Source organism: Fistularia commersonii, chromosome 29 (assembly GCF_037954325.1).
Source record: "Fistularia commersonii isolate RoL2024-O1a breed Wild chromosome 29, RoL_Fcom_v1.0, whole genome shotgun sequence".
Lineage (NCBI taxonomy): Eukaryota > Metazoa > Chordata > Actinopteri > Syngnathiformes > Fistulariidae > Fistularia > Fistularia commersonii.
The window spans coordinates 2,736,314-2,761,441 of NC_141312.1; the positions used below are offsets into that span (position 1 = coordinate 2,736,314).

Consider the following 25,128-nt stretch of genomic DNA (forward strand, 5'->3'; position numbering starts at 1 on the left):
TAGCTGCAACAACAGATACTAATGTTCCCGTTAGCCTAAACTGGCCCCGGGGTTTGAAAGAAGACTTTTAACTCGCAAAAGAAATATCGACTAAAGTAGCGGCTTATTAGCGTAGCGTGCGAAGGCTCGCTCGGTCGCCTCAGCGCTGCGGTTCGTCAGTGACGCCGCCGGCGACGTGCGGCGAGGTTCATTGCCGGTGAGCCACGCCTATCATGAGGCAGGAGAACTGCGTGCCTCACTTAGTAGCTATTCGCAGCCGTTTTATGATCGCCCAGCGCAAGAAACTAGCAACACACATACAGTTGTTGACAAAAAAAACACTACATTGGAAATGTAGCTCATCTAGCAAAACTTTTCAAACATTTAAATATAAAGAGAGATAGCAATTCGGTCTCAGAGCCGAGCACATCTACGTTGAGGCACAACAGTCGGCAGCCTCGCCGCACATCTCTTCTCAGCATTTGACCAGTAAATGTGAACATCCAGTGATTTTGAATAAAAAAAAACAATCTAAAACTGGTGAAGTTTAATAAAAAAAAATACCTTTATCATGCAAATCACTGATAAATAGAACCATTGAACTCTTTTCCGTTTTACTTTTTTTTTTTTTCCAAGATCGGCAAGTGAGGCACGGCCTCTCCTGCCTCCCCTGACTGCACTTCACTGTTCTACACTGATATGAAACAGCCCGTTTGACCCACAATCCAGATTGTTAACTATCAGATGAAACGGGCGGGGAATCTGCGCCGTTTATTTTTAATATCGCAAGGATTAAGAGCGGGTGTCATCATTTGTTAAAGTAGTATATGTGTGTGCGCTGACAGTCGTGGCCTCTGGGTGGCCTCAAGCAGAGGAGCTGACTGTTGTAACTAATGGTAGCCTCTCCGACTGTCATGCGGTAGCCAGAAGGGGTCCATTTTGTTTTGTTTGTTTGTTTGTTTGCTTTTTTTCTGTGTGGGGTTGCGGGGAGGGGGCGGCGTCTGCCAGGCTTAGAGGGTTTGTGGTCGTCATTCCAAATGTGCCAATGTGAGTGGCCTCTTTTCTCATATTTTTTTGTATTTTTTTCAGAGCCTCCAAACATGCTTTGTTGACTCGCGTCTCCAGACAATATATTTATGTGTTTGCGCATATGTGTGTGTGTGTGTGTGTGTGTGTGTGTGTGTGTGCGCTCGATGCAAAGCCTTTATGAGTTTTACTTTTAAATAGTACCAATTATTCGCGGTGTACAATAGGCCAGAGAGAAGTCCCGCAGGACTCGCCTGCAAAATAATAGCATAATAACGCCGTGTTCATTTATTCATTAATTCAAATTTGTTATTTCGCAAGTAATCTTTCCGGGCAAGACCTGTTTATAGGAGTAAAATGGAGTGATTAGCGAGAACGTTCTCAGATTAGCTGCAGTGTAAAGGACAGGTTTTGACATCAATGCTAGTCTTGTACAGCCTGTCAAACGTTACGTTGCTGACACATGTAGTTCTGAGGAATGATGAAGCCGTCACGGGCTGATTATCTTCCATCTGCTCCTGTTCAACACGGAGCGCTCGGGGAATTTGTTCGTGCCCTTAGTTTTTAACTATATATTTAGCATACCGGTGCTTTTAGCTTGATGTTTTAATCTTGGGTGTATCCAGAGTAGCGCTGTTGGATAGACGCTAGCTATCATTCTCTCTCTGAACAAAAAAAAACAAAGTGTAAAAAAGCAGTTATCAAGGTCAAGTCCCGTCAGAAACAGTTGCAATTATTTTGAAAATGAAAAAGCCTTTGGATGTTTTTAGTTGTTTTTTTTTTTTTCCCACCGTTAATTGTTGGGTATAAATTGAAGAACGCGACACACACCATGGTGAGTCATCTCTGTCGTCACCAGACCTTGTTTGGTAAAACAAAACACCGGAGTATTTGTTTTCCCACTGACAGTGAACTTCCGTCACGATGTACGGTCATCATGTAGTTTTTGGTCGGATCCCCACTGGATAGTGCATGGTCTGTTTGGCAATGACGGCATACCTCCCAATTATTTTACACTTCCCCACTTGCCGAAGCCTTTTTTGTTTTTCCTTACCACTAGATTGACCTTCTGTGCGGACGAAAAGCTGCCGTCAAGGAATCGTGAGCTTTTTGACCGAAAAAAAAATCATTTACAACGTTTCTTGTCCCATCATAGGGCAGGAAGAGTCATTGGCCACCTTCAAGGGCAATGAGTATTTCAGTTACAACCTGTCCCAGACACCCATTCAGAGCAGTCTGGACGAGATCACGCTGTCCTTCCGGACGCTGCAAAGGAACGGCCTGCTGCTTCACACGGGGAAGTCGGCCGACTACGTCAACCTGTCTCTGAGGAACGGCGCTCTGTGGCTCGTCATCAACCTCGGCTCCGGAGCTTTCGAGGCGCTGGTGGAACCCACCAGCGGGAAGTTCAATGACAACGTCTGGCACGACGTTCGGGTGACGCGCAACCTTCGACAGGTGCGTATGCAATCGCCGTTTCGGACGCCGGAGGTTTTCCGCACGTGAAATTCCTTTGTAGCTTTAGATGTTTGTTGTGCTTTTGGCTGATCTGTTTCTTAAAATCCCCACGTCGGTCACCCACAGAATAAGTAAAATTTTATTTGTCCCCGAGGGGCAATTGGAGGGCACATGGGGTGCAAATTATGATCAAGTATAAAATAAAAAAAAAAATATATATATATATATATTATTTTTTACATATTTTTATATATTATTATTATATTTTTACATTTATATTATATTATATTATATATTATTATATATTATTTTATATATATATATATATGTGTGTGTATATATCTATATTTGTATATAAGAAAATTAGAATATTGTGATGACGTTCTTTATCTTCTGTAATGCCATTAAAAAACAAAAATTACTTTTTCATGATATTCTAATATTTTGAGATAGGATCTTTGAGTTTTTTTAGGATATAAGCCATATTCAACAATATTTGGCACTTAAGACCTTAAAACACTTTATAGCCTTGACTTTGACACTTTATAGTTTTATTTGTATTTCTTATTCTCCCCCCCCTTTTTTTTTTTTTACTGTTTATACAATTTCCTACTATTATTGATTATTGCTATGTTTCACTTGAAACTCAGGCACAACAATTTCCTTCAGGATAAATAAAGTTGTTCTTATTCTTATTTAAATAATAAAAGGCTTGCAATATTTCAGTTGATTTGTAAGACATGTATGACATTTTTGTTTTTGTATTTGCATTACAGAAGATAAAGAACTTTATCCCAATATTCTGAGACAGTCCTGTATATGTGTGTGCCTATATGTATGTATGTATGTATGTATGTATATATATGTATAGAAATATGTATATATATATAGTTTGGCGATGAGGGGGTTTGCAGGGTTGCTGGGAATTGGGAATTTTTGTCTGTTTTTAATATTCGACTGTCCGACGGAGCCCCATCTTGCACCATGAGTCGCACATGTATGTTATTTTACAGCAATATCACAGAGCTCTCCAACTTTTGTATAAATTCGCTATGTCTCGATCGTTTTAGTGTCTGTCCTTTAGTTGAAGGCGAAGGCAGGGTCTAAAAAATGGATTCTCACGTGATTTGAGGAGAAAATTCCAACCGCCTGATTCGACCATTTACGGATTTTAACCCAAGACTATGATTGTGAAATTGAACATGGAGATTTCCGTCAGTGTTTTATTTTTCACAGCGCCGGTGACGCGCCGGACACGAGGCGTCTCCTTTTTGCCGTCCCTCACGCCAGTGACCCCAAAGTGTCACGTCGGCGAGACGGCATCGCGTCTGCGGTATCGCGGGATAAGATTGGCACCGCAATATTTGTGATGTCACGAAATCCTCTTACGATCAGATCCTCCTTTGAGCTCGGTGAAAATACACTCTTTCATCAATGAACGGCGGATCAGCTTTAGCGTGTCAAACTATGCTAATGCGTCTTTTTACACAGAAGAGCTCAAACGCAAAGCGGCAGGAACAAGAAGACGCGCGTTTTTTTGCTCGAGTCGGTGCAATGGCGCCGTCTTTTTCGCCGATGCTCCCCATTTGCATACAGGGAAAGCCCAAGGCGGGGAACGCGGTCGCCAACGCTGACAATGCGAGTGACGTTGATGGAGTCCGACGCGGCTTGTAAAAGGAGGAGCGGCTGCTCGGGTTGGAAGCGATTCGAACGTGGCGCCGTCGCTAACGCTCGCCAATGAGGCGCGAGGAGGTGAATTAGCTTAGCTGCGGGAGATAACTGGGTCGTCGGCGTCTCTTCGGCCGACAGAGCGGGGTTACCGGCTCGACTTAGAGCCCCGCCCGAAGACAAGCTGCGCCCAATATAGATTTAGAGCAAACTTAACACCGTGTTGGCATATTTTTAATATTTCTGCTCCGCTGAGCTCCCTATCTCCCATTTCCCACGCCGTGCCTGATATTACAAGCTTATATGAGGTCAGCGCCCCCGTTGTCGTGAAATAGATTGCTTTGTTGGGTAAGACCGGGTTCATTTATAATCAGCAGCTTGTGTCTTTTGGCACGACGTCGCTGCCGTGAAAAGAAACGCCGTGGTCGTTGCCCCTCGCTAACGGGTCCGCGGTCGTGGTTCGGCCTCTTTAGATTCGCGTGACTTTTTAGTTTCGCACCCTCGCCGGCGTGCAGTTGTTTGCATTATGAAGATGCATCGGCGAGGTTGTGGAGCACAAAAAAAAAAACAGGGCTAGTATGAAATTACAGGCATCGCACGCCAAGTACAACTCAGCCCTTAGGTTTCTTATTCATTAATGCATTTATGCTGTACGCCGGACAAGACACAGCGTTACATTTAAAACTAATTGCGAGACGAAATGCGGAGTGCCAGGATGTGTCTCTCGCACTAAATGTCACCCGGCTTCTCCTTTTATCCCTCCCATTTCGCAATCCTGTAAAGGCCTATTAGATACCCAGATGTTTCATATGAATATGATGTAAAAAGGGTATGCGCGCGGTGTAAAATGTGAAATGCTAATATTCGCCTTATGTGCGGGAGAACCCCGCGAGTTAGCGGGTTTTTTGTTTTTTTTGGCCGCCCGTGCACGCGCCGCGTAGATGTGTGAAATGCGATGAAGGGTATAAACGCTATCAACTCCAGCCCGGCTCCTTTGGGCTGCGGCGCCGAGTCATATTCTTGCTTTTAAATGTGCTTTAAAAACATCGGTAGGTCCAACAGGATCCCCGGGACCATTTCCATAATACTGAAACCTTATGAAAAAGCAGGTCTCTTTCAGACGGCGCTTTAAAAAAATCACCGCAAGCGGGGAAGTGATCACTTGGAAAATGTACTCCGGCCGATAATTTGAGTATCATTCAATGCATTTTAATATACAATTCATTTGCAAAAGGTGTATCTAAGAATCTAATCTTGGCCATGCATTCAGAAGCCGTCACATTAAGCGGGATATAAACTTGCATCCTCCTCCAGCACCGACTCTCAGAGGTGCGGCACTTTGACGCTCACAATGTCACTTATGCTTTCAGGCGTGCGTTTGATCCTTGTGTAAATTGCTTTCACCTCAGATAAGTTAGCTCGCCGACATGCAGATCCGGGGGAACTTTAACTCCCGAGGGAGTGCTGTTGGAAACATTTTATTAGATTGAGGTTTTTTTTTTGGGGGGGTTTATTTTTTTTTAATAAACGTCCAAAATGTAATAACTTTTTCTTTTCATTTTGTAATAAAGCCGCATTTTGTGATAAACTGCCCCGACGCATTTTGTAATAAATTTTGCCGCATTATGTAATAAGTTATTACATTTTGAGAAGATTACTACAAAATGCACCTGCAACTTTTTTATTCTCTAGGAAATGTAATAACATGGAATTTATAGAATATTCTCTGTTAATGCAACCTTTGAATAGTGTACTGATAGTAATTGCTAAGTACTGCTACTGGGCTAATACAGTGATACTAATAATAGGCCTAGCTTTTACAAATACTTTAAAGTAAAATAAAATACAATTAACAAACTTTAGAATTGTTATTACATAATGCACCATGTTATTACATTTCCCAGAAAATAAAAAAGTTGCAATTGCATTTATCTTCTCAATATGTAATAACTTATTACATCATGCGGCGAAATTTATTACAAAATGTGTCGGGGCAGTTTATCACAAAATGCGGCTTTATTACAAAACGAAATGAAAAAGTTATTACATTTTGGACGTTTATTACAAAATGCACTGTTATTACAAAATGCGGCTCAACAGGGCCTAAAATTCCTCCCTGCCGTCGCGCCGCGTTGGCTCTCTCCTGTTCTGACCCTCATGGATATGACGGTTCTATATATTCATAGTCTCACACACACACACACACATGGGAAGTAGCATGCACGTATGCGCACGTTGCTCATACCCCTCTGCGGTGATTCGTTAGCATCAGTACAAATTAGCGTCCCGAACAGTGTCCCGGCCGAGGACGTCCCTCTCCTCCGGCCCCCTGAAGACGAGCGTGTTAATTCAATAATTCCTCACGAACCCATTAATCTCATCACATTTTTTGAAATGCAATTAAAACAGATATCTGGGAGCTCTCGGGATGTTTGTAACGCCCGCTAATGGAAACGGCGCGTTTGTCGGCGAGTGAAAGGAAAAAAAAAAAAGAAGGGTGAAAAAAAAAAACAAAAAAAAAACACATTAATCACTCTTTAGAGATGAAGGAGTGAAAGCCGTTCCACCGTCCAGATACCAGAGGCATCACCACAAAGGAGCCAGGAATCAATATCTGTCAGTGGTACAGGATGGTTATTCGGGACCCTTTTATAGCCTTGACACCAGAACTTGCGATGTTGTTACTCCTCGCTCCTTTAATTAGCGCCTGTCGAATCCGGGGGGGTTGAAGTTTGCGATCATACGGTGACCGGGATTTCACAGTGAATCATTTTTCTTTTATTTATTCATTTTGTTTTCGTCAATTTTCGATCAAATATGCATAATCGCATCTAATCACTGCATGCATGTGGGGAAGATTTGGGAGCTTCACCTGCGTTTCCAGCAGCCTGCAGTGAATCATTTTTACATATTTTTCTTTTTATATATACATTTTTGATTTTTGATTTTTTTTTTTTTTTTTTAATTAACAAAAAATTCAATTTTTGATAAAATATGCATGATTGCATCTATTTACGTGATGCATGTAGGGAAGATCTGGGAGCTTCACCTGCGTTTTCTGCAGCCTGCAGTGAATCATTTTTATATAAACATTTTTTTTCTATATTTTTTTAATTTTTGATTTTTTTTTAAATTCAATTTTTAATAAAATATGCATGATTGCATCTATTGACTGCATGCATGCAGGGAAGATTTTGGAGCTTCACGCGCAATTTCTGCAGCCTGCAGTGAAACTCTTTTCATTTTTGTCTTTACTTTTATTATTATTATTTCTTTTAATTATCAAAAAAATTCAATTTTGATCAAATATGCATAAGTGCAACTACTCACTGTATGTATGCATGCATTTCTGCAGCCTGCAGTGAATCATTGTTATTTATCAATTTTTGTCATTTTTTTTTTTTTTTTATCAAAAAATTCATTTTTTGATATAATATGCATGATTGCATCTACTCACTGCATGCATGCAGGGAAGATTCTGGAGCTTCACATGCATTTTCTGCAGCTTGCAGTGAATCATTTTCCGTTTTTCTATTTCTTATATACATTTTTTTTTTTTTCTCATTTATTTATTTATCTAAAAATTCAATTTTTAATAAAATATGCATGATTGCATCTATTTACTGCATGCATGTGGGGAAGATTCGGGGGCTGCACCTGTGTTTTCTGCAGCTTGCGGGGATTCATTTTTCTTTTATTTCTTTTTTTAATATATGTTCTATTCATAATTTTTTTTTAATTATCAAAAAATTCATTTTTTGATATAATATGCATGATTGCATCTATTGACTGCATGCATGCAGGGAAGATTCTGGAGCTTCACCTGCATTTTCTGCAGCCTGCAGTGAATCATTTTCCGTTTTTCTATTTCTTATATACATTTTTTTTTTTCATTTATTTATTTATCTAAAAATTCAATTTTTAATAAAATATGCATGATTGCATCTATTTACTGCATGCATGTGGGGAAGATTCGGGGGCTGCACCTGTGTTTTCTGCAGCTTGCGGGGATTCATTTTTCTTTTATTTCTTTTTTTAATATATATTTTATTCATACATTTTTTTTAATTATCAAAAAATTCAATTTTTGATAAAATATGCATGATGGCATCGTCTCACTGCATGCATGCAGGGAAGATTCTAGAGCCTCACCCGCATTTCCTGCAGCCTTTTGGCCTGCCAACCCTGTCTGCATCAATCAGCCTTTCACGTGCGCATCACAATTGGCATTCGTGCAGACTGATACCGAAACATGAATGATGAATATTTTATTTTGTTAAAAAAGAAAAAAAAAAAAAAGGGTCAGCGCTTCCATCTCCATGTTCTCCTCGTCTCTCTCACGGTTCCTCCCGAAGTCCAAACATATGCAGGAGGTTCACCAGAGACCCAAAAATCAGAATCAGAATCCTTTATTGATCCCTCAGGGGGAAATTGCTTTTCAGTGAAAGCAGCTTCTGCTACAGAGTCAAGTGGGGAAGAAAATAGAACTCTTTATAAAAATAAAGAATAAAATAGGGAATAGGGAAAAAAGATCAAAATAAATAAATTAAAAATAAAAAAGTATATTTACAAGTACATGTTTAGGATTACATGTAGATTGCATGGGTGGGTGAAGGGTTGTGTGTCCCCACATGCGGCACTGATAAGATAAAATAAGATAATATAAGATAGAATAGGCTAAGATAAGATAAGATTATAATTATTGATCTTTATAAGGAATCAATATTGTTGTGACAAAATTGGTTCGTCACAGCAGCATGAATATAAATATAAATAGAGACAATTAAAAGACAATAACAAGGATAGGAACAGATGACAGAATAACAAAAAGGATAAAAATAAACAGGTGAGAAATGTATTTTGTCACATATCGGTTATTTTTGTGAATATTTTCACTCTTGTTACATTCCAAAGTTTTTTTTTTCCTATTTTTCAAAAAGCCGTTCGGAGCATACCGAGTTCTGTACCCGTTGCACAAAAACAAAAAAACAAAAAACAAAATCACTCGGACTCTTGAAAAGTGTGAGCGGTGTGATTTGGTCACTCGGGTCTTGCATTTGTAAATTGATTTCTGGTTTTCCTTTAAACAATTACGGGAGACGTGGAGCAGGCGTCCCCTCGACTTGTCCGGGACTGTCCTTTCTCATGTTTGACCTTAAATGCCGTGCGATTCAATCCCCGGGAATCAATTTTGAATCCATTATTTTTTTTTCCCCCTCCAAATTTTATTTTATATTTTTTTCCCCTTCCCTCCCTCCCACACAGAAATCATACTTGTTTTCATTTATTATCAAGCCAGAACAAGAGCTGTTGCATTTCTGTTCAAAAACAAGTTAACTGTAGGCCCATTGTCATGGCAACTAGCATCCTTTTTTTTTTCTTTTTTTTTTTTCTCTCCCTTTCATGGCGCCGTTCACCGATTCATTTCCTTTGTCTCCTGTATTCCGATCCCAATGATACCGGAGTAATCTTGTTTTGTCGCTGCCAATATACAAATAATTTAGCCTGCCATTTTAATGCCTCTAATCTGGAATTAATTTAATACGGAGGCTTCCTATTGATTCGGTGCAAAAAGCGATCGGGAGATATATATTTATGGCGACCCTGCAGATCTCGCCGACGGAAAAGAAATCGACGGCGTATTTGAAACTTTCCTCTGTTTGACGTTTTCTAAAAAAAATATAAAAATCCTTCCTCAAGGTGACCATCCTGGTGGACGGGATCCTCACCACCACGGGCTACACCCAGGAGGACTACACCATGCTCGGCTCGGACGACCTCTTCTACATCGGCGGAAGTCTGAACACGGCCGACCTGCCGGGCTCCCCGGTCAGCAACAACTTCATGGGCTGTCTGAAAGACGTGAGTTCGTCCGTCGATGCTACACCGGACGGGTGTTCGGAGGGGAAACCGTTTATCCGAGAGCCCGGGATCCGTCGGGGATCCCCTCGGAGAAAGTTAGAAACCCGAGAAACCCGCGGGTCGTCTCATATTTGAGTTATTTCCCGTGTTTCATTTATTTATTTTAACCATCTTCTCAGCGCGTCCTGTACCTGTCACATTGATTATCTCGAGCACGCCCGCTTTAACTCCTCTACTCGCCGTTGGAATTATTCCAAAACCCGAGCGCTGAATTATCCGTTAATGCCCGACTCCGGCCCGGTCTTACAAATTTTTAATGAAGAGAGCAATCTCGTAAAAAGCCGTTGACACGCCGTGCACAATAAAAAGCCAGAGGAACGCTCTCCTTTTCAGGGAGATATCATGAAGAGCCTGAAACAGACCGGAAGATCTTCACATTCCGCTTTTATTTGCTCATTTATTTAGCTCTCCTTGCTTGTAAAGCAAAAAAAAAAAAAAAAAAAACGCCTCTAACCGAGATCCTGTGTATTTCCAGTTTTCTTCCATTTTTTCGCTAATTATTCAGACGCCACCTTTCGCCGACACTTTGCTAACCTTCGCGTTGACGTTATATAATGTTCTCCCCGGCTCAAAAAGAGACCTCGATCCACATTGAAAAACTTCGCCGGTGAGTTTGTCTGTGCGTTTGTAAAATCGACTCTTTGGAGCCGCGGAACTTAAACGTAACAGGACGTAACAAACAGATCACGTCAAGATGAGGCGCGCCGGATACACAAGGAAAATAAGGAGCATAAAAAGAAGCCGCGGCGTTATATGTGAGGGGAGGGTTTGGTAGATTATTAAAAAAACGCCCGCCATATTGTCTTTAAAAGTACATCATTCAGGACTAATGCGACGCTTCAAAAAACGGATTTCATCCTCGGCGCAAGTTTTCCTTTTCAATTTGAAGAAGCGAAAGTTGTCCTGACGACAAAAGCGTCCATTTTACGCCGTGGCGGAGTGTATATCCGCGACAAATAATTCATGGTGGGGATTTGAGTCTTTGCAAATGGAGAGGCTGACGTCGCTTAACAACAAAAGAGTTCTCATTCCACCGTTACGGACGTAAAGATGATCAAATCCCAGTAATTCCCCCTCGGCCCGTGCGGCAGGACGGAGCGCCTGGTAAAGGTTATCTGCAGTTCCCTGACTTTTTAGGTCAAGCGTCCTCCGCCAGTATCTGCTCCCGGATGCGGCCGCTCGCCAGAAACAAGCGTGGTTAGCGCGCGCATATTCAATAATGAACATAAAATGTCACATTTATTTGAATAAATGTGAAATAGTGTGAAAAAGCCTCGGCTTTTTGACCGTAAACTGTGTTGTTAGTCCTTTTTGAATTCATTTAGGCTGTTATACGCGTCCGTCTTGCGCACACACACACCCCTTAGAGGCCGTTAGCACTTAGCCGTCGGGAAACTCGGCGTAAAACGTAGCCAGTCGCTATGGCAACGCCGATACTGGAAGTGGTGTCCGCAGCAAAGTGCACTCTGCCGAGGCGGAAGGCAGTGCAAACAAGACGCCGCGTCGTTAGCGATTTAGCTCGGCTGTTATTATAACGCGTCGTCGCCCTCGGAAACAAAACAACCCGTGATCGTCGCCAGTTCGTCCAATCAGATTCGCCACAGATGAAGATATCAGCGGGAGGAAAAACACAGGTTTAAAATCCAAGTAGATTTTATGATACACGGTGACTCGCCGGTTAACTCGGAGAAAGTTTTCAAACCTCTTCAACATGGCGCCGGCCGTCTGAACGCTGAAGGACTTCGCATGGACGTACTTCCATGTTTAAAGTATAATTTCAGCAATTTATTGGCAAGTATCCGCGTGGAGTTAACTATTTCTCAAGAAATAAAAAGAAGACCATATACATTTTTACAGCGCTGTTATAAAGTTTGAATAGTTCGCACTGTGACTGGTCAAAAAGTGAGCGCCGCGTCCTCCCTCGAGGCTGCGGCCTCTCAAAATTTGTTGTTTTTATTGACGAGAGAGACATAGACGGGCTTTTGTCGCAGAAGGGCTCGCACTCGCGACAATGGCGGATAGCGGAGCGTTATTAAGAAACGCAACCTTGAACCGATAATCGCATTTAAAACTTCCGCGCAAAAAAAAAAAAAAAAAAAAAAAAGATTCGTTCGAACGCGACTTAAGGTTCAGTTCTAACATGTCAATTTGGATCCTCAAGCCTTTTCCGTCGAGCGAGATTCGAACGGACGCTCGTCGTGTTTCCGATAGAAGTCGTCGGGTAGCCTACATACCTGCGGCATCTTTAAGACGCCGACGGTATGTAGGCTCTCGCTGAATTATCATCCTTAAACCAAGTGTTTACATAATTACTCAGCTGTGTGAAAAGACCGAAATGAAAATGAGATGTTATTTATGGACAGGTTATTGTCATAAAGCCGCTGCCAATGCTGCAACCTCCGCGCTGTGGGCGGCATGGCTGCCGGTGGTGTTAAGACCTACTGACGACGGATGCAGTCGCACAAACCGTAGGCACGGGCGGCGGCGGCGGCGGCGGCGGCGGCGGCGGCGAGGGAGAATACGATGCGCTAAAGTCATGAAGAACCCCGGTAACGAGGGGAAGCGGCGGCGGAAACCCAACGGGATCAAATGAGTTCAGCCTGCCAGGAATCTCCGGAGCCAAATCCCGAGAAGGTGCTCGGCGACGAACCAAAGAAAAGCCGCTCGTGACGGGAAATCCACATATTTAATATACGGATATCGAGCTAAATCGACTCCGTAAAAATGCAGTCGAAATATTTATCGTAAAGGGTCTTATTTTGGGCACGGAACGCACAGTTCGGGAACGACTAATCTCGCTCGTTCGCTTCACCGCCGACGTCGGGATCGGCGTGAACGGGGAAAATAACGGCCGCTTTCTCGCACTCGTCTTCGGCAGATTGGGAAGACTTTGAAGACGCCGGCTTATCGGTGCGAGGTGTACGTGCGCTGAGGATCGCGGCGCTGCTTTCGTACGTTGCTTCAAAGATCGCGATCAATTTGCGTTGCGCGGCGAGCGTTCACGCCGTTGTTTGGCAGCGGAGGTCATCCCTCCTCGAGCTATCAACCTTCGTTTTTGTTATTTTAACAGCATCGTCAGTAATTACTCCAAAAAAAAACAACTTTGCATACATTTGCGATATATATATATATATATATGTATCTATAGATATGTATAAACCATAAATATATGGGTTGAAATGTGGTTAGCTTAATTAGCGGATTCGATTTTTTTTCTTGAATTCAATTTTGTTTTATCTGTTTGTTTATTTATTCAGCGATTGGACGGACGCCTCCAAAGAATTGCTTCAGATTTATTTTTTCACAAACAAGCGCTATGTGAACGACATCCGTTTTAAAAAAAAAAGAAAGAATATCACGCCATATCTGCCGGAATTGAGTGAGTGAATTCATTACATGTGGCGTTCGTGTTCCTATAATAAAAACGCTTGTCATTCCCGTTGTAATGCGAGATGAATTCAGTTCTTTTTTTATTATATTACATTTTTTTAGTTCCGGAACTGTTCCGAGTTGGACAAATCCATATAATATACACACATATGTATACATTTCTTCATATATATCATAAGCCAGTTGCACAGCATTACCTTAATCCTTATTATAATTACAGTCAAGGCATTTTTATTGCACGGCATTACTATAAAACCAACTAATACTAATCGAAACTAATCAGATTCATTTCAGCGAGGGCCGCATCAACTTAACGGTTGCCCTCAAAGGGCCACGTGGAACGGGAACGGTATTAAAGTGTGTTTATTTTCATATGTACTGTGTGGAAACATGTTTCCCTGTACAATGAAATTCTTACTTTACTGTCCACGGTGCATTTGGATATTATATTGACAATAAATTGGTCGTGTAAATATTACTATAAATACGAACGGTGTTGGCCGTGCAAGTACAACACTGCAACGGCGAGTACACTTTAAATGGTAAATATAAAATAAATGTCACTACTCCTTAATGTTAATCAAATCCAAAATGTTACATAGGCGTTCCCATCTTTCTCATCTTTTTTTCTTCCCGCACATTTAGGGATCATTTGTATTTCTCAATTCCACTTTATGTGGATATATAGCAACCTAATAATCGGGATAAATTGTGGGAAATGTACTTTATGGTCAATGCGTGCGTTTGATGTCTTTATTTTGACACAATAGGACCTTTTAAGATGTTCTTACGGGCCACATTCGGCCCGCAGACCTTGAGTTTTAGATGCGCACAACAATCCACCCGCTCATTCACATGTCGGAGAAACCGTTCCCTCTTTTATTCACGCATCGTATGAATGTCCGCATCGGACACGCAACCATTCGCGCAACTCAAGTGAACTGATACGATCGATTTGAGATGTATATCGTATTTTCACGACCATAAGGTGCACCGCGCTAAAAGGCGCAGCCTCAGTTATGTGTGTCATTATAGTATTTAACACACACATAAGGCGCACCTGATTATAAGGCGCACCTGATTATAAGGCGCAGGTTTTCCATACAATCCACGCCCACACTTCCCCCTTTAACGTTTTCACGGTGTCCTCTACTACGTCCGCCTTACAACAACGACACACACACAGGCATACAAGTGTGCGCTTTTAAAAATAGAGCGGGAGCTAAATTGATTTTTTTTTACCGGGAATCAATCGAAGTCAGCTGCGCTAAATCTCCATCAAACATGCCAGGTTCACTTTCTTCAGAGTCGCTTTCCGTGCCGCGCGGCTCCTCGGAAATGATGCCGGCTTTTGCGAAAGCTCCAACAGCAGTGCTAGCAGACACGTTAGCCCGAGCGTCTACGATCCATTCGCAAATTGTGGCGTAACTTCCACTCTTAGTGAAACTGTGGAAACCAATAAGACTTTTCGTGCGTATGGCTAACGCGCTGGTCCGCTTCTTCTCCACAGTTTGACTCGCCGGGATGTCGAAAGTGAGCGGCACCGCGTCCATGTTAGCGACGTGGCTGGATGTGTTTGTCGGCGATGTTTTCAAGGTTGTTAAAACAACGATGCTCTGCATAATGCACACACACGTTCTTTTATACGCAATCAACGCCCACACATCCCCCTATAACGTATTCATGGTGTTCTCTACTGCGCACTGCACTACAGGGCGCCTTATAGTTGTGAAAATATGCTAGCAGCGCCGGATATTTTGAAATATAAGGTAAGATTGCGCAGCTTGAACATATGCGGCTCATTTCTAGCGCGGCGGTATGTTTGTCGGCGGATCCGAGGGCGGGTCGCCCCTTCGCCAGCAGCCCTCCGGGTTGTAAGTCAGATGATTAGGCAGATGCCCCGAGTTTCCTCGCCGTCTCTGCGGCCGAGGGTCTCCCGCTCGCCGGCTTAGCGCGATAAATAGCGGAGCAGAGCTCGGATAATGAGCTACAATAAGAACGAGCAACCTGGCCGCGTCTGTGGGCGGGTCGCCGCCGAAGGTCACGGAAGGGCTCGCCCGACACGCCGTCGTTATCGTAATTACGGGATATTTTTTTCCGCGCGAACCGCGTTTGCTCCTCGTCTCCAGGATCGCGGCGTGAACAATTCCTTCCCGGTCCGCAATTTTAAAGGGCGATCCCGAAAATACGCAAGATATTTACCGCCCTTGTCGAGGGCGTGACGTTACCCGAGCAAGATTTATCCGGATTTATACAAGACGGTCGAGGCGCACGTTGAAACGGGACTCCGTCCTTTGCGTTATATAACAGCCGGCGGAGGTCGCGGTGTCCATTTTGAAGTCGCGTTCCGTCGGCTTCGGTGCAAAGCGTCCCTTCGCCCCCCCCTTTTATAAACGACCGTCTTGATTGAAAGCTTTCCTATTTAGAAATTGTCTGTTACACTGATTTCTCGACGGTCAGTTTCACCATCTGATTTCACAGCTTAATTAGTCACACCGAGGCGGTGCGAAGTGTGATATTGGCTCAAATTGCTTCCCGGCTCCTCTGTGCAGCGCGGTGTGTCACCCCGGGGCGCCGGCCGGTTGCAGAGGGACGTGGCAGATAACAGTGGGCTCTGGGTGACTTACAACTGATACAAAATGAGACAAGGATTTTGTGTCCCCTGTTGTGCATATTGATGAACCCAGAATATATAATACCGGAGAATTGAAACGAGCCTCCAGTCGGGGTATTGTATATCCTTTGGATGCGGAATAAGTAAATAGGGGGATTTTGTGTTTCACTCCCCTTCCTGTGATTAATCTAAGGTTTCCGATCGATAACGCGGCGTTAGTTAACGGCGGGGGAGGGGTCGGACGCCCGTCTTCGTCGGGGACGGACGGCTATTTCCATCTTTTTTTTTTTTTTTTTTTTAAATGATTTAAACACGCCGCGCTCTGGGTTTCTCTCTTTGCATTAACGTCCATAAATATTTATCATCCCGCGAGCGCCACGGCTGTGAATTCTCCGCCGCGGTTTCATATTCCCGTCGCCATTGTTAATTCTCGACAAAGTCGGCGCCGAACGAACAGGCCTGGCGCGTTTCCGGTGTCGTCGCCGGACGAGAAGCGTTTTCTCTCTCTTGACTCTCTCCAACCCGGCGGGAAACGCGTTTTTTTTTTTTTTTTTTTTTTTTCCGCGAGGCGTCTCGCGAATGTTGTTTATCGATTAGTGATATTTCACCTCTGCCGCTGTCGCCTCACCACCGTATCTCTCTCATTTAGGTGGTCTACAAGAATAATGAGTTTAGACTGGAGCTGTCACGGCTGGCTGAGCAGCGAGACCCTAAAATAAGTATCCATGGTGACCTGATGTTCGGCTGCGAGAACGTGGAGGCCCTGGAGCCGGTCACCTTTGACGCGCCGTCTGCTTACTTGACGTTGCCCAGGTGGAACACGAAGAAGACCGGCGCCATTTCTTTTGACTTTCGCACCACCGAGCCCAGCGGGCTGCTGCTGTTCAGCCACGGCAGTCTGCTGGGCGTGCAGCCCGACAGGAAACCGCGGGCGGATTTCTTCGCCATAGAGCTGCTGGACGGACTCCTCTACCTGGTCATGGACATGGGTTCGGGAAGCATCAAGATGAAGGCCGGCGGCGGCGGCGGCGGCGGCGGGAGGCTCGACGACGGCGAGTGGTGCCACGTGGAGTTCCAGAGGAAAGGTCGCAACGGTGAGAGGATGGCGACGGAATCCCTTGAATCGGATGACATTTCATGAAATCCGCGTTATCCCATCTCGCAAGTGGCCAATTAGACGGTTACCGAGTTAATATCTAGCGGGAGGAACCCGCGCCCAATTAGCAAAACGCCAGTATGTGTCTCCAAAATTCCCCCTCCGCTATTTATTATTATTTCATTCGTCGTCTGTTCGCTCGACGGTCTCCCAAGGAGCGCCGACGCCGCTTTCTTTCTTCGGAGTTTTTGAAAAAGACGTCCGCCCGCCCGCATCCGTCTCCCTTTTGTGCATCCGAACTGGGTACGAGCGCCGCGGTTGACTCACCGTCCATGTTGTCTCCGCAGGTTTCATCTCGGTGAACAGCCAGAGCGTCCCGTTTTCCGCCAACGAAGGTAGCGAGGTCCTGGACCTGGACGGCGACATGTATCTGGGAGGTTTACCCGAGGACCGCCAAGACCTCATGCTCCCCCCCGAGGTGTGGACGGCCTCCCTGGGCCTCGGCTACGTGGGCTGCGTTCGGGACCTTTTCATCGACGGGCAGAGTCGTAATCTGCGGAGGCTGGCGGAGATCCAGAGCGCGGCGGGGGTCAGCGGCTTCTGCACCAGAGAGACCCACGTCAGGTGCACCAGGGACACGTGCGCTAACGGCGGGCACTGCCGGGAGGGCTGGAACCGCCACATTTGCGATTGCAACGGCACCGGCTTCCTGGGTCCCGACTGCGAGAAAGGTAAGTGTCAAATAAGTGACTAAAATAAAACGCCGGCGCGAAGCTTTTAACACACTTTGACCCATATTTTATTTATAACCGCCGCCGTGGGCTGGAAGGCGTCCTCGCCGAGACGTTTGGATGGAAAGGAAAAGTTGATTCTCAAACCTGAGAAACAATGGATTTATTTTCGCGATTATAATGCATTCATTTGCATTAAAAACACACACACACACACACACGGCGTGCCGCTGTCAATGAAAGGCGGATTGAGTCAGGTTGCTTTTCACTTAAAAGCAAATTGCAGCATTTCCTATATTATGGCGATTGATTAATGAACGGCGATGCTGCCGCTGTATTTTATTAGAATAGACGTGCACCTTCTTCGGCCTAAATCACTCTGCAATTTCCACGCGGATTTATTTCTCCCGATGAAGTGAAATTACCCAGATACATCGGTCGCTAATAACACGAGGGGATATTTGAAAATCCTCCCTTGCGCTGCCGCGTGATGAGTTTAAATCCCTGGGAAAATGCGACGGCCGCCGCAATATCGCCGCTCTCATGCTCCGGGCTTTTTCTGCCATCTGGTGCGACGAATGAAAACTGCAACGTGGAAATGAGATCACGCGGAAACCCCAAGCATGGCGCCTCCTCCTCCTCCTCCTCCTCCTCCTCCTCCTCCTGCAGACGCCACGATGGTGAGCTACGACGGCAGCATGTATCTGAAGGTGGTGCTGCCAAGGACGCTGCACACCGAGGCGGAGGACGTGTCCCTGCGCTTCATGTCCCAGAGGGCGTTCGGGCTTCTGGTGGCCACCACGTCTCAGCAATCGGCCGACACCCTGCGCTTGGAGCTGGACGGCGGCCGGGTCAAACTCACCGTGAACCTGGGTAATGGCGCTGAGGCACATGCACGCCGTTAATACACCGCTTGACCTTTTTTAGGCCCGCGTCGCTCAGATGGCGCTCTCATGACAATTTCTTCCCAGATGCTCCGGCAAACACCTTCATGCATATTAATTACCGTTGCTTAAAAAGAGAAGCGCATCCTGTTTCTTTTAGCATACTGCTTATATTTCTTTCTTTCTACTCGTTCGTCTCCGGGGGGAACCCCGGCGAGCGAGCGGACGGTTCTGATTTATTCCGTCTATCTCGTTACTGGAAAGTGCTGATCTGAGCGATGCGTGCTCAATTTCAGAATTAAATATTAAATGACTAATAATTTTCAGGACCAGCGTGAAGGATTAAAAAAAAGGGCCGTATTCGCAGATACCCGTCGTTACATTTCCGATGGCGGATTATCTGAATCTCCGATATCGCTTTTATTTATTTATTTATTCATTCATTCATTTTTGACGAAGCTCATTCTTTCATTTATTTTTTTTTCTTCATTAAATACCACCCTAATCGCAAACTCGTTAATGGCAATATTGCGATGAAATAGTTCATTTTCCCCTTTTATTTGTCCATTGTCATACACTTCTATAAAACGCATATTTTGTTTGGCCGCATAAATGAATTAGTACATGAATGCAGAACTCTGTCAATATTAATAGGCATTTCTATTTGGTTGAATTTAATTTAATTTAATTTAATTTAATTTAATTTAATTTAATTTAATTTAATTTTATTTTATTTTATTCTATTTTATCTAATTTTGCGGGATTGTTCGGATTAAAAAAAAAAAAATAAATCCCTAAAATAACAACATGGACACAGGAGTTTTGGCCTTTTTAAGCAACTGTAGTTTTTTTTTTGCTCTCTATCTCTTTTCCCTTTTATTTTCCTTTCTGTCTCTTTCTCTCCCCCTCTGTCTCTCTCAGTTCATCCGATGGTCAGGTCCCATCTGACCGCCTCAACTCTTTCAGCCCTTCAATGGATTGTCTGCAGTTCAAGGAGAAGGCAGTCACAGACCAGATTCATCATTGTGATGAGATATTATCATTTAAACTGCTCACACCGTAGATGCGACCATTGTAGTTCCCATCCCCTCACATTTACCGGCCTGTTCAGTTTAGAGCCGCTTCACTGAACACACGGGAATGAGCCCACACACACACACACACACACACACACACACACACACAGGTACCTACAGCACAAAGTCAATCTGGTCTCTGGCTGCCTGCATCCACTGCTCTGTGATGGTTGACAGCTTGGGAGCACTCCTCAGCTGCACAGCTCACACCAATATTCTCACACGCCCTTGGATAGATTGGTTTTATCACAAAAAAAAAAATGCAAATGTAGATAATTTGCGATTTAAAAAAAAAAAAAAAAAAAAAAAAAAAAAGAAGCACCTGGGTGGATGAGGTATGTTTTTGGTGTGAGGTTCACTGCGGCTGCAGGTGCTGCAAATCGCCCCTTTCCTCCGGGTTCGACTTGCAAAAAGACGCCACGACCAAAGCCGAAGGTCGCTTTCGGGGGTCGGTCTTTGAGTAGAGGTGCATCAATTTGTAAATAAATCAAAGTTTCACGGCCGCTCTGTAAAGACAAACGATGTCAAACTGCATCGCTGAATATTTTAATCGTTTTTTTTTTTTAATTCACCGCCGCATCCAGGACATTGGTTCCGCGCTCATCGCCATCCTGTTACAAATATCACACTCTATTTTTTTTAATTTGTAAATTTCCAGCGGGTTTCCTCTTTTTAATTTCCCTCATACCTCTATGTCTCGAGCGTCCCGAACCTAAACGGGCCAATTAGGCGCCGCATTTATCTCACGAACTGGAAACAGTCTCGCAACTGTTTCAAACAACCGTTTGTGGTGTCCGAAAAAAAAAAAAAAAAAAAGATTAAAACCGGCGAGGCCTCCAAAAACGTCTCGGGGACGAAGGATTTCTCACCGCGACTCTATGCACTTGATGGATTTCCACCCACTAGCGGCGGTGTTTATCCTTGCTAGAGTACATAGCAGACAGGTCATTAGTCCATCCCTGGGCTGCCACATGGAGACGTACGAGCTCTCCGTCTCACATCTATAACTTAGATTAAAAACACGTGTAAACACAACACTCGCCCTCAATCTAACGCTCCTGCCATCCGAGCCCGGTGAGGGGCCGCGTCCATCAAGTGAAAACGCATCTCGTGCCTCCACGCACTCGCAGAGAGGAAGCCGAGCCGAGGTAACACCGTCGATGAGGCGGACCGGTGGGTAAACTCGTTTGTTGTGGTGTCCATCATGGCTCGAGCTCGGGACCGCCGCGGTTTTCCAATAATCCGATCTCGCGAGGTTGCCGCATGTGGACGGGGCTCACCTAAGAACTACCGGCCCCCTGCCGGCTAATGTACGCCCGGAAATCTCAGGGTTACCTTTTTAGAAATCAAATCTTGATACGCGTTGATCCGCCGCGAAAGTAAAAGTCCTTGCAGAGATGGTTTGAAGACCGGACTGCTGTGACTCCCATGCAACGGGCGGTGTTTTCGTCGGGCCACTTTTTCTTTCAATAATTGATTTTGAGATTCATGTTTACCCAGTGCTTTTTTTTTCTCACATCTGAGTTTAAAAAAAACAATAACAAAACACACAGTTTCCACTATGGTGTGATGATTTCGGGAGGGTGTTCCTGACCCAAACGCATGGGCCTTTTTAAAGGTTCTTATTCGAGGTTGTTTGTGGGGTCGTCTCATCGGAGTATCAGGAACAAGGAAGGGGCGAGGGAAGGTAGTTACCCTCAAGACCAAGGAAGTGGTAAGAAAAGATGTCGACTCTCAAGAACTCGGAAATGGCAAGGAAAGGCATTGACTGTTTGGAACTAGGAAGGGGCAAGGAGAGGCGTCGACCTAGGAACTAGGAAGAACTAGGAAGTGGCAAGGGGCGGCAATGACCCTCAGGAACAAGGAAGTGGCAAGGAGAGGTCGACACTCAAGAACTCGGAAGTGGCGAGGGAAGGCATCGACTCTCTGGAGGTAGGAAGTGGCAAGGAGAGGCGTCGACCCTCAAGAACTAGGAAGAGGCAAGGAGAGGCGTCGACCCTCAAGAACTAGGAAGTGGCAAGGAAAGGCAATGACCCTCAAGATCTCGGAAGTGTAGAGGGAGGGATGTTGCGCACCCTCAGGAACAAGGAAGTGGCAAGGAGAGAGGCCGACACTCAAGAACTCGGAAGTGGCGAGGGAAGGGATCGACTCTCTGGAAGTAGGAAGTGGCGAGGAGAGGCGTCAACCCTCAAGAACTAGGAAGAGGCAAGGGAAGGCAGTGACCCTCAAGATCTAGGAAGTGTCGAGGGATGTTGTCACCCCTAAGGAACTAGGAAGTGGCAAGGAGAGGCGTCGACCCTCAAGAACTAGGAAGTGGCAAGGAAAGGCAATGACCCTCAAGATCTCGGAAGTGTAGAGGGAGGGATGTTGTGCACCCTCAGGAACAAGGAAGTGGCAAGGAGAGAGGCCGACACTCAAGAACTCGGAAGTGGCGAGGGAAGGCATCGACTCTCCGGAACTAGGAAGTGGCTTGGAGAGAGGTCGACCCTCAAGACCGAGGAAATGGTAAGGAAAGGAATTGACTCTCAAGACCTAGGAAGTGGCAAGGAAAGGCAATGACCCTCAGGAACAAGGGAGTGGCAAGGAGAGAGGTCGGCCCTCAGGAACAAGGAAGTGACGATGGAAGGTGGCGAGCCTCAAGAACTGGGAAGAGGCAAAGGAAGGCGTCAGCTTCTGGAACTGGGAAGTATGATGATACAACATAAGGTATATAAAGCCTAAAAAACTGTTTATTCAAACTTTATCCATCCAGCTTTGTTCCCTTGCTTGCTTCCTTCACTTCCGTACCATCGACCCGTTAACGTTGAATTCTTTGGCAGCTGCTCTTTTCCCGTCGTCTGCTGCGTGACTGATATCCTCGAGTACGAATTCCGCTTCGTAAGCATGCCTCTTAACAGGTGCCATTTTTGGTGTGTCTTCGTAAACACAATCAGAATCAGAATCAGATTATTGATTACCCCGGGGGGGGGATTGCTTTTCGTTGAAAGACGCTCCTAGAACTCATAAGATATAAAAAGAAAGAATAAAACAGCGCAAAATAAAAATAAAATAAAAAAAGAACACAAATATCAAACTAAATAAATAAAAATAAGAATAAAGTTATGTAAAAATATTTAAAATATATGTGAAATATATACTGCTCAAAAAAATAAAGGGAAGACTTATATTTAATTCATTTCATTTAATTCAAGAATATTCGATGCCAGCAGATCTAGGATGTGTCATTTTAGTGTTTGCTTAATTTTTTTGAGCAGCGTGTATTAACAAATACATGTATATAATTACATGTAGTAATTTGTGTATAAGTAGGGGTTGTCGGGCCGTAAAACATTCACTGAATCAAAAACAAGATTTATAATTGTTATTGTGCGGTGAAATTTTGCAATGAGAGCTCCTGGCTCGGGGGATGTACAGGTTTTTATGAAAATATAAACAAACGTGTAGTTCTAGACATGATGCAGATGCTATAAAAGGTGATATGAATATGAATGAGCTTAAATTGCGGAAGAAGTTGCCCAAAAGAAGTATATAATTACAAAAATATACAGTAATATTATATTGAAGCACGGTACGTACCGCTATTACAAAAAGTGGCGTAGTAAACATACTATATACCGTTTTCTGACTTAAAATTGGATTTCAAGAATTCATACATGAACCGAAATGTAAGGATTTTAAGCACGCCTTATAGCGCGAAAAATACGGTAATGTCTGCCTGAAGAAATGAGAACTTTTAATCAATTCGTCTCCATCGCCTTTTCTTTTCATTCTTTCTTTGTCCGATACGGATAATCGAACTTGTGGTCTGTCAACGAACGTTTCGCCTAAACCAGCTGCTTTGTTTAGTTTAAATCCACCATCGTACTGTAGCGTTTTAGTCAGGAAAAAAAACACCTGGTTAACGGTAAAACGTCCGTTTAATAAGCACTAGCTGTTGTTGGCCACACAAGCCTGCAATACCTCTGTTTCTGCAATTACAGGTAAAAAAAAAAAAAAAACAATCCAGAATTCAGAAAACAAGCATCAACATAAATCCCAACATTCGTGACTCGCTACAAACTCTCTGCTAACCTCCTTTTTTTTTTTTTTCCTGTGTATTGACGTTGTGATTTTTTTTTTTTTTTTTTTTTTTTTTCATTTTTCATCCACAAACAGATTTTGGAGCTTTTCTGCTTCCTGCTGCATTTCTCTCACTTCACGCATGCTCGCAAAAAAAAAAAAAAAAAGCCCTAAAAGCAGGACCACGCCCGCTAAAAACATCCAAACCAATGTCCCGATGCTGAACGCGAGCGGTCCGATCAGAATGTAAAAAAAAAACCGTTGCACCTCTACTTCAGTGGCGAGAAGGAAAAAAAAAAAAAAAAAAAAAGTCATCGATTTCTTTCTTTTTCCTTTCACTCGCCGTTCGCTCTGGAATTCTACGTGCAGGAGGGGAGGAAAGTGGCGGTTTAGACTCTTCAGGCTGTCCCCGGATGGTGGGCTCTGACAAGCACTGAACTGTCTGCAGAATGTACCTTGAAGGATGTGAAATATTCTCCTCTTTTGTGCTGTTCTTTTTTTTTTTCTTTCTTTTAATCTCACCATCTCACTCTCTCTCTCACCAGATTGTATCAGGATAGACTGTAATCTCAGTAAGTGTCTCCTAAGATTACTCACTGTATGATGATATGGAAAACATGCACTGTGATATTATCGTCCGCCTCCTCCTCCTCCTCCACTCCCTCGTAAGACCGACGTTATTCATTTAGTTTTATTTCTTTTGGTCCGCTGCCGTTGTTGTTCCGCTCACAAGCATCAAAACAGAGATAAGAACCAGAAAACGGCTTATTTTTCCGCATTTTAGCCGCTCGTTTGTTAATCCGACGTTTTTGCGTCTAATTATTCCTCAATGCTGATTATTTAGGTTGTAGCTGAAGTTCGTTAATTTGCATGTCGGTCTGATAACCCAGTGTTTCCCAACCTTTTTTGAGCCACGGCACATATTTTACATTAGAAAAAAATCACTGCGCACACCACCGAATAAATATGTCAAAAACATTTTTTAATGAATTAGAATGAAACCGTAGTCTCGATTTACTTTGTGTGAAATCTAATATATCTAATATCTGTAGATTTGTCAAGTTGCAATGCAAATTTCCCATTGATGTGCAACTTTTCCAGAACACTTATTTCAATATCTGAAGACATGTCATCAATATGTTTGGAAATTGAATTATTTGACAAAACTGTCTATTTCTTTATCAACACCAGAGCCGAGCTTTTCCTCGACAATGATTTTGCCGGC

At 43.9% G+C, this 25,128-nt stretch overlaps 1 protein-coding gene across 7 annotated transcripts in view; it reads left to right on the plus strand.

The window, feature by feature from the left end:
- Window positions 1–25,128, plus strand: part of LOC147216637 (neurexin-2-like) — a 174,582-nt gene that overhangs the window by 52,767 nt on the left and 96,687 nt on the right. For 6 of the 7 annotated variants that reach the window (XM_086177451.1, XM_086177458.1, XM_086177456.1 and 3 more), the window contains 6 exons: window positions 2,162–2,463; window positions 9,832–9,993; window positions 16,707–17,151; window positions 17,501–17,884; window positions 18,554–18,757; window positions 24,449–24,475. In XM_086177451.1, coding sequence (XP_086033577.1) covers window positions 2,162–2,463; window positions 9,832–9,993; window positions 16,707–17,151; window positions 17,501–17,884; window positions 18,554–18,757; window positions 24,449–24,475 — 1,524 coding nt within the window. The remainder of the gene's footprint in view (window positions 1–2,161; window positions 2,464–9,831; window positions 9,994–16,706; window positions 17,152–17,500; window positions 17,885–18,553; window positions 18,758–24,448; window positions 24,476–25,128) is intronic. The other variant, XM_086177455.1, reaches the window with a different exon arrangement.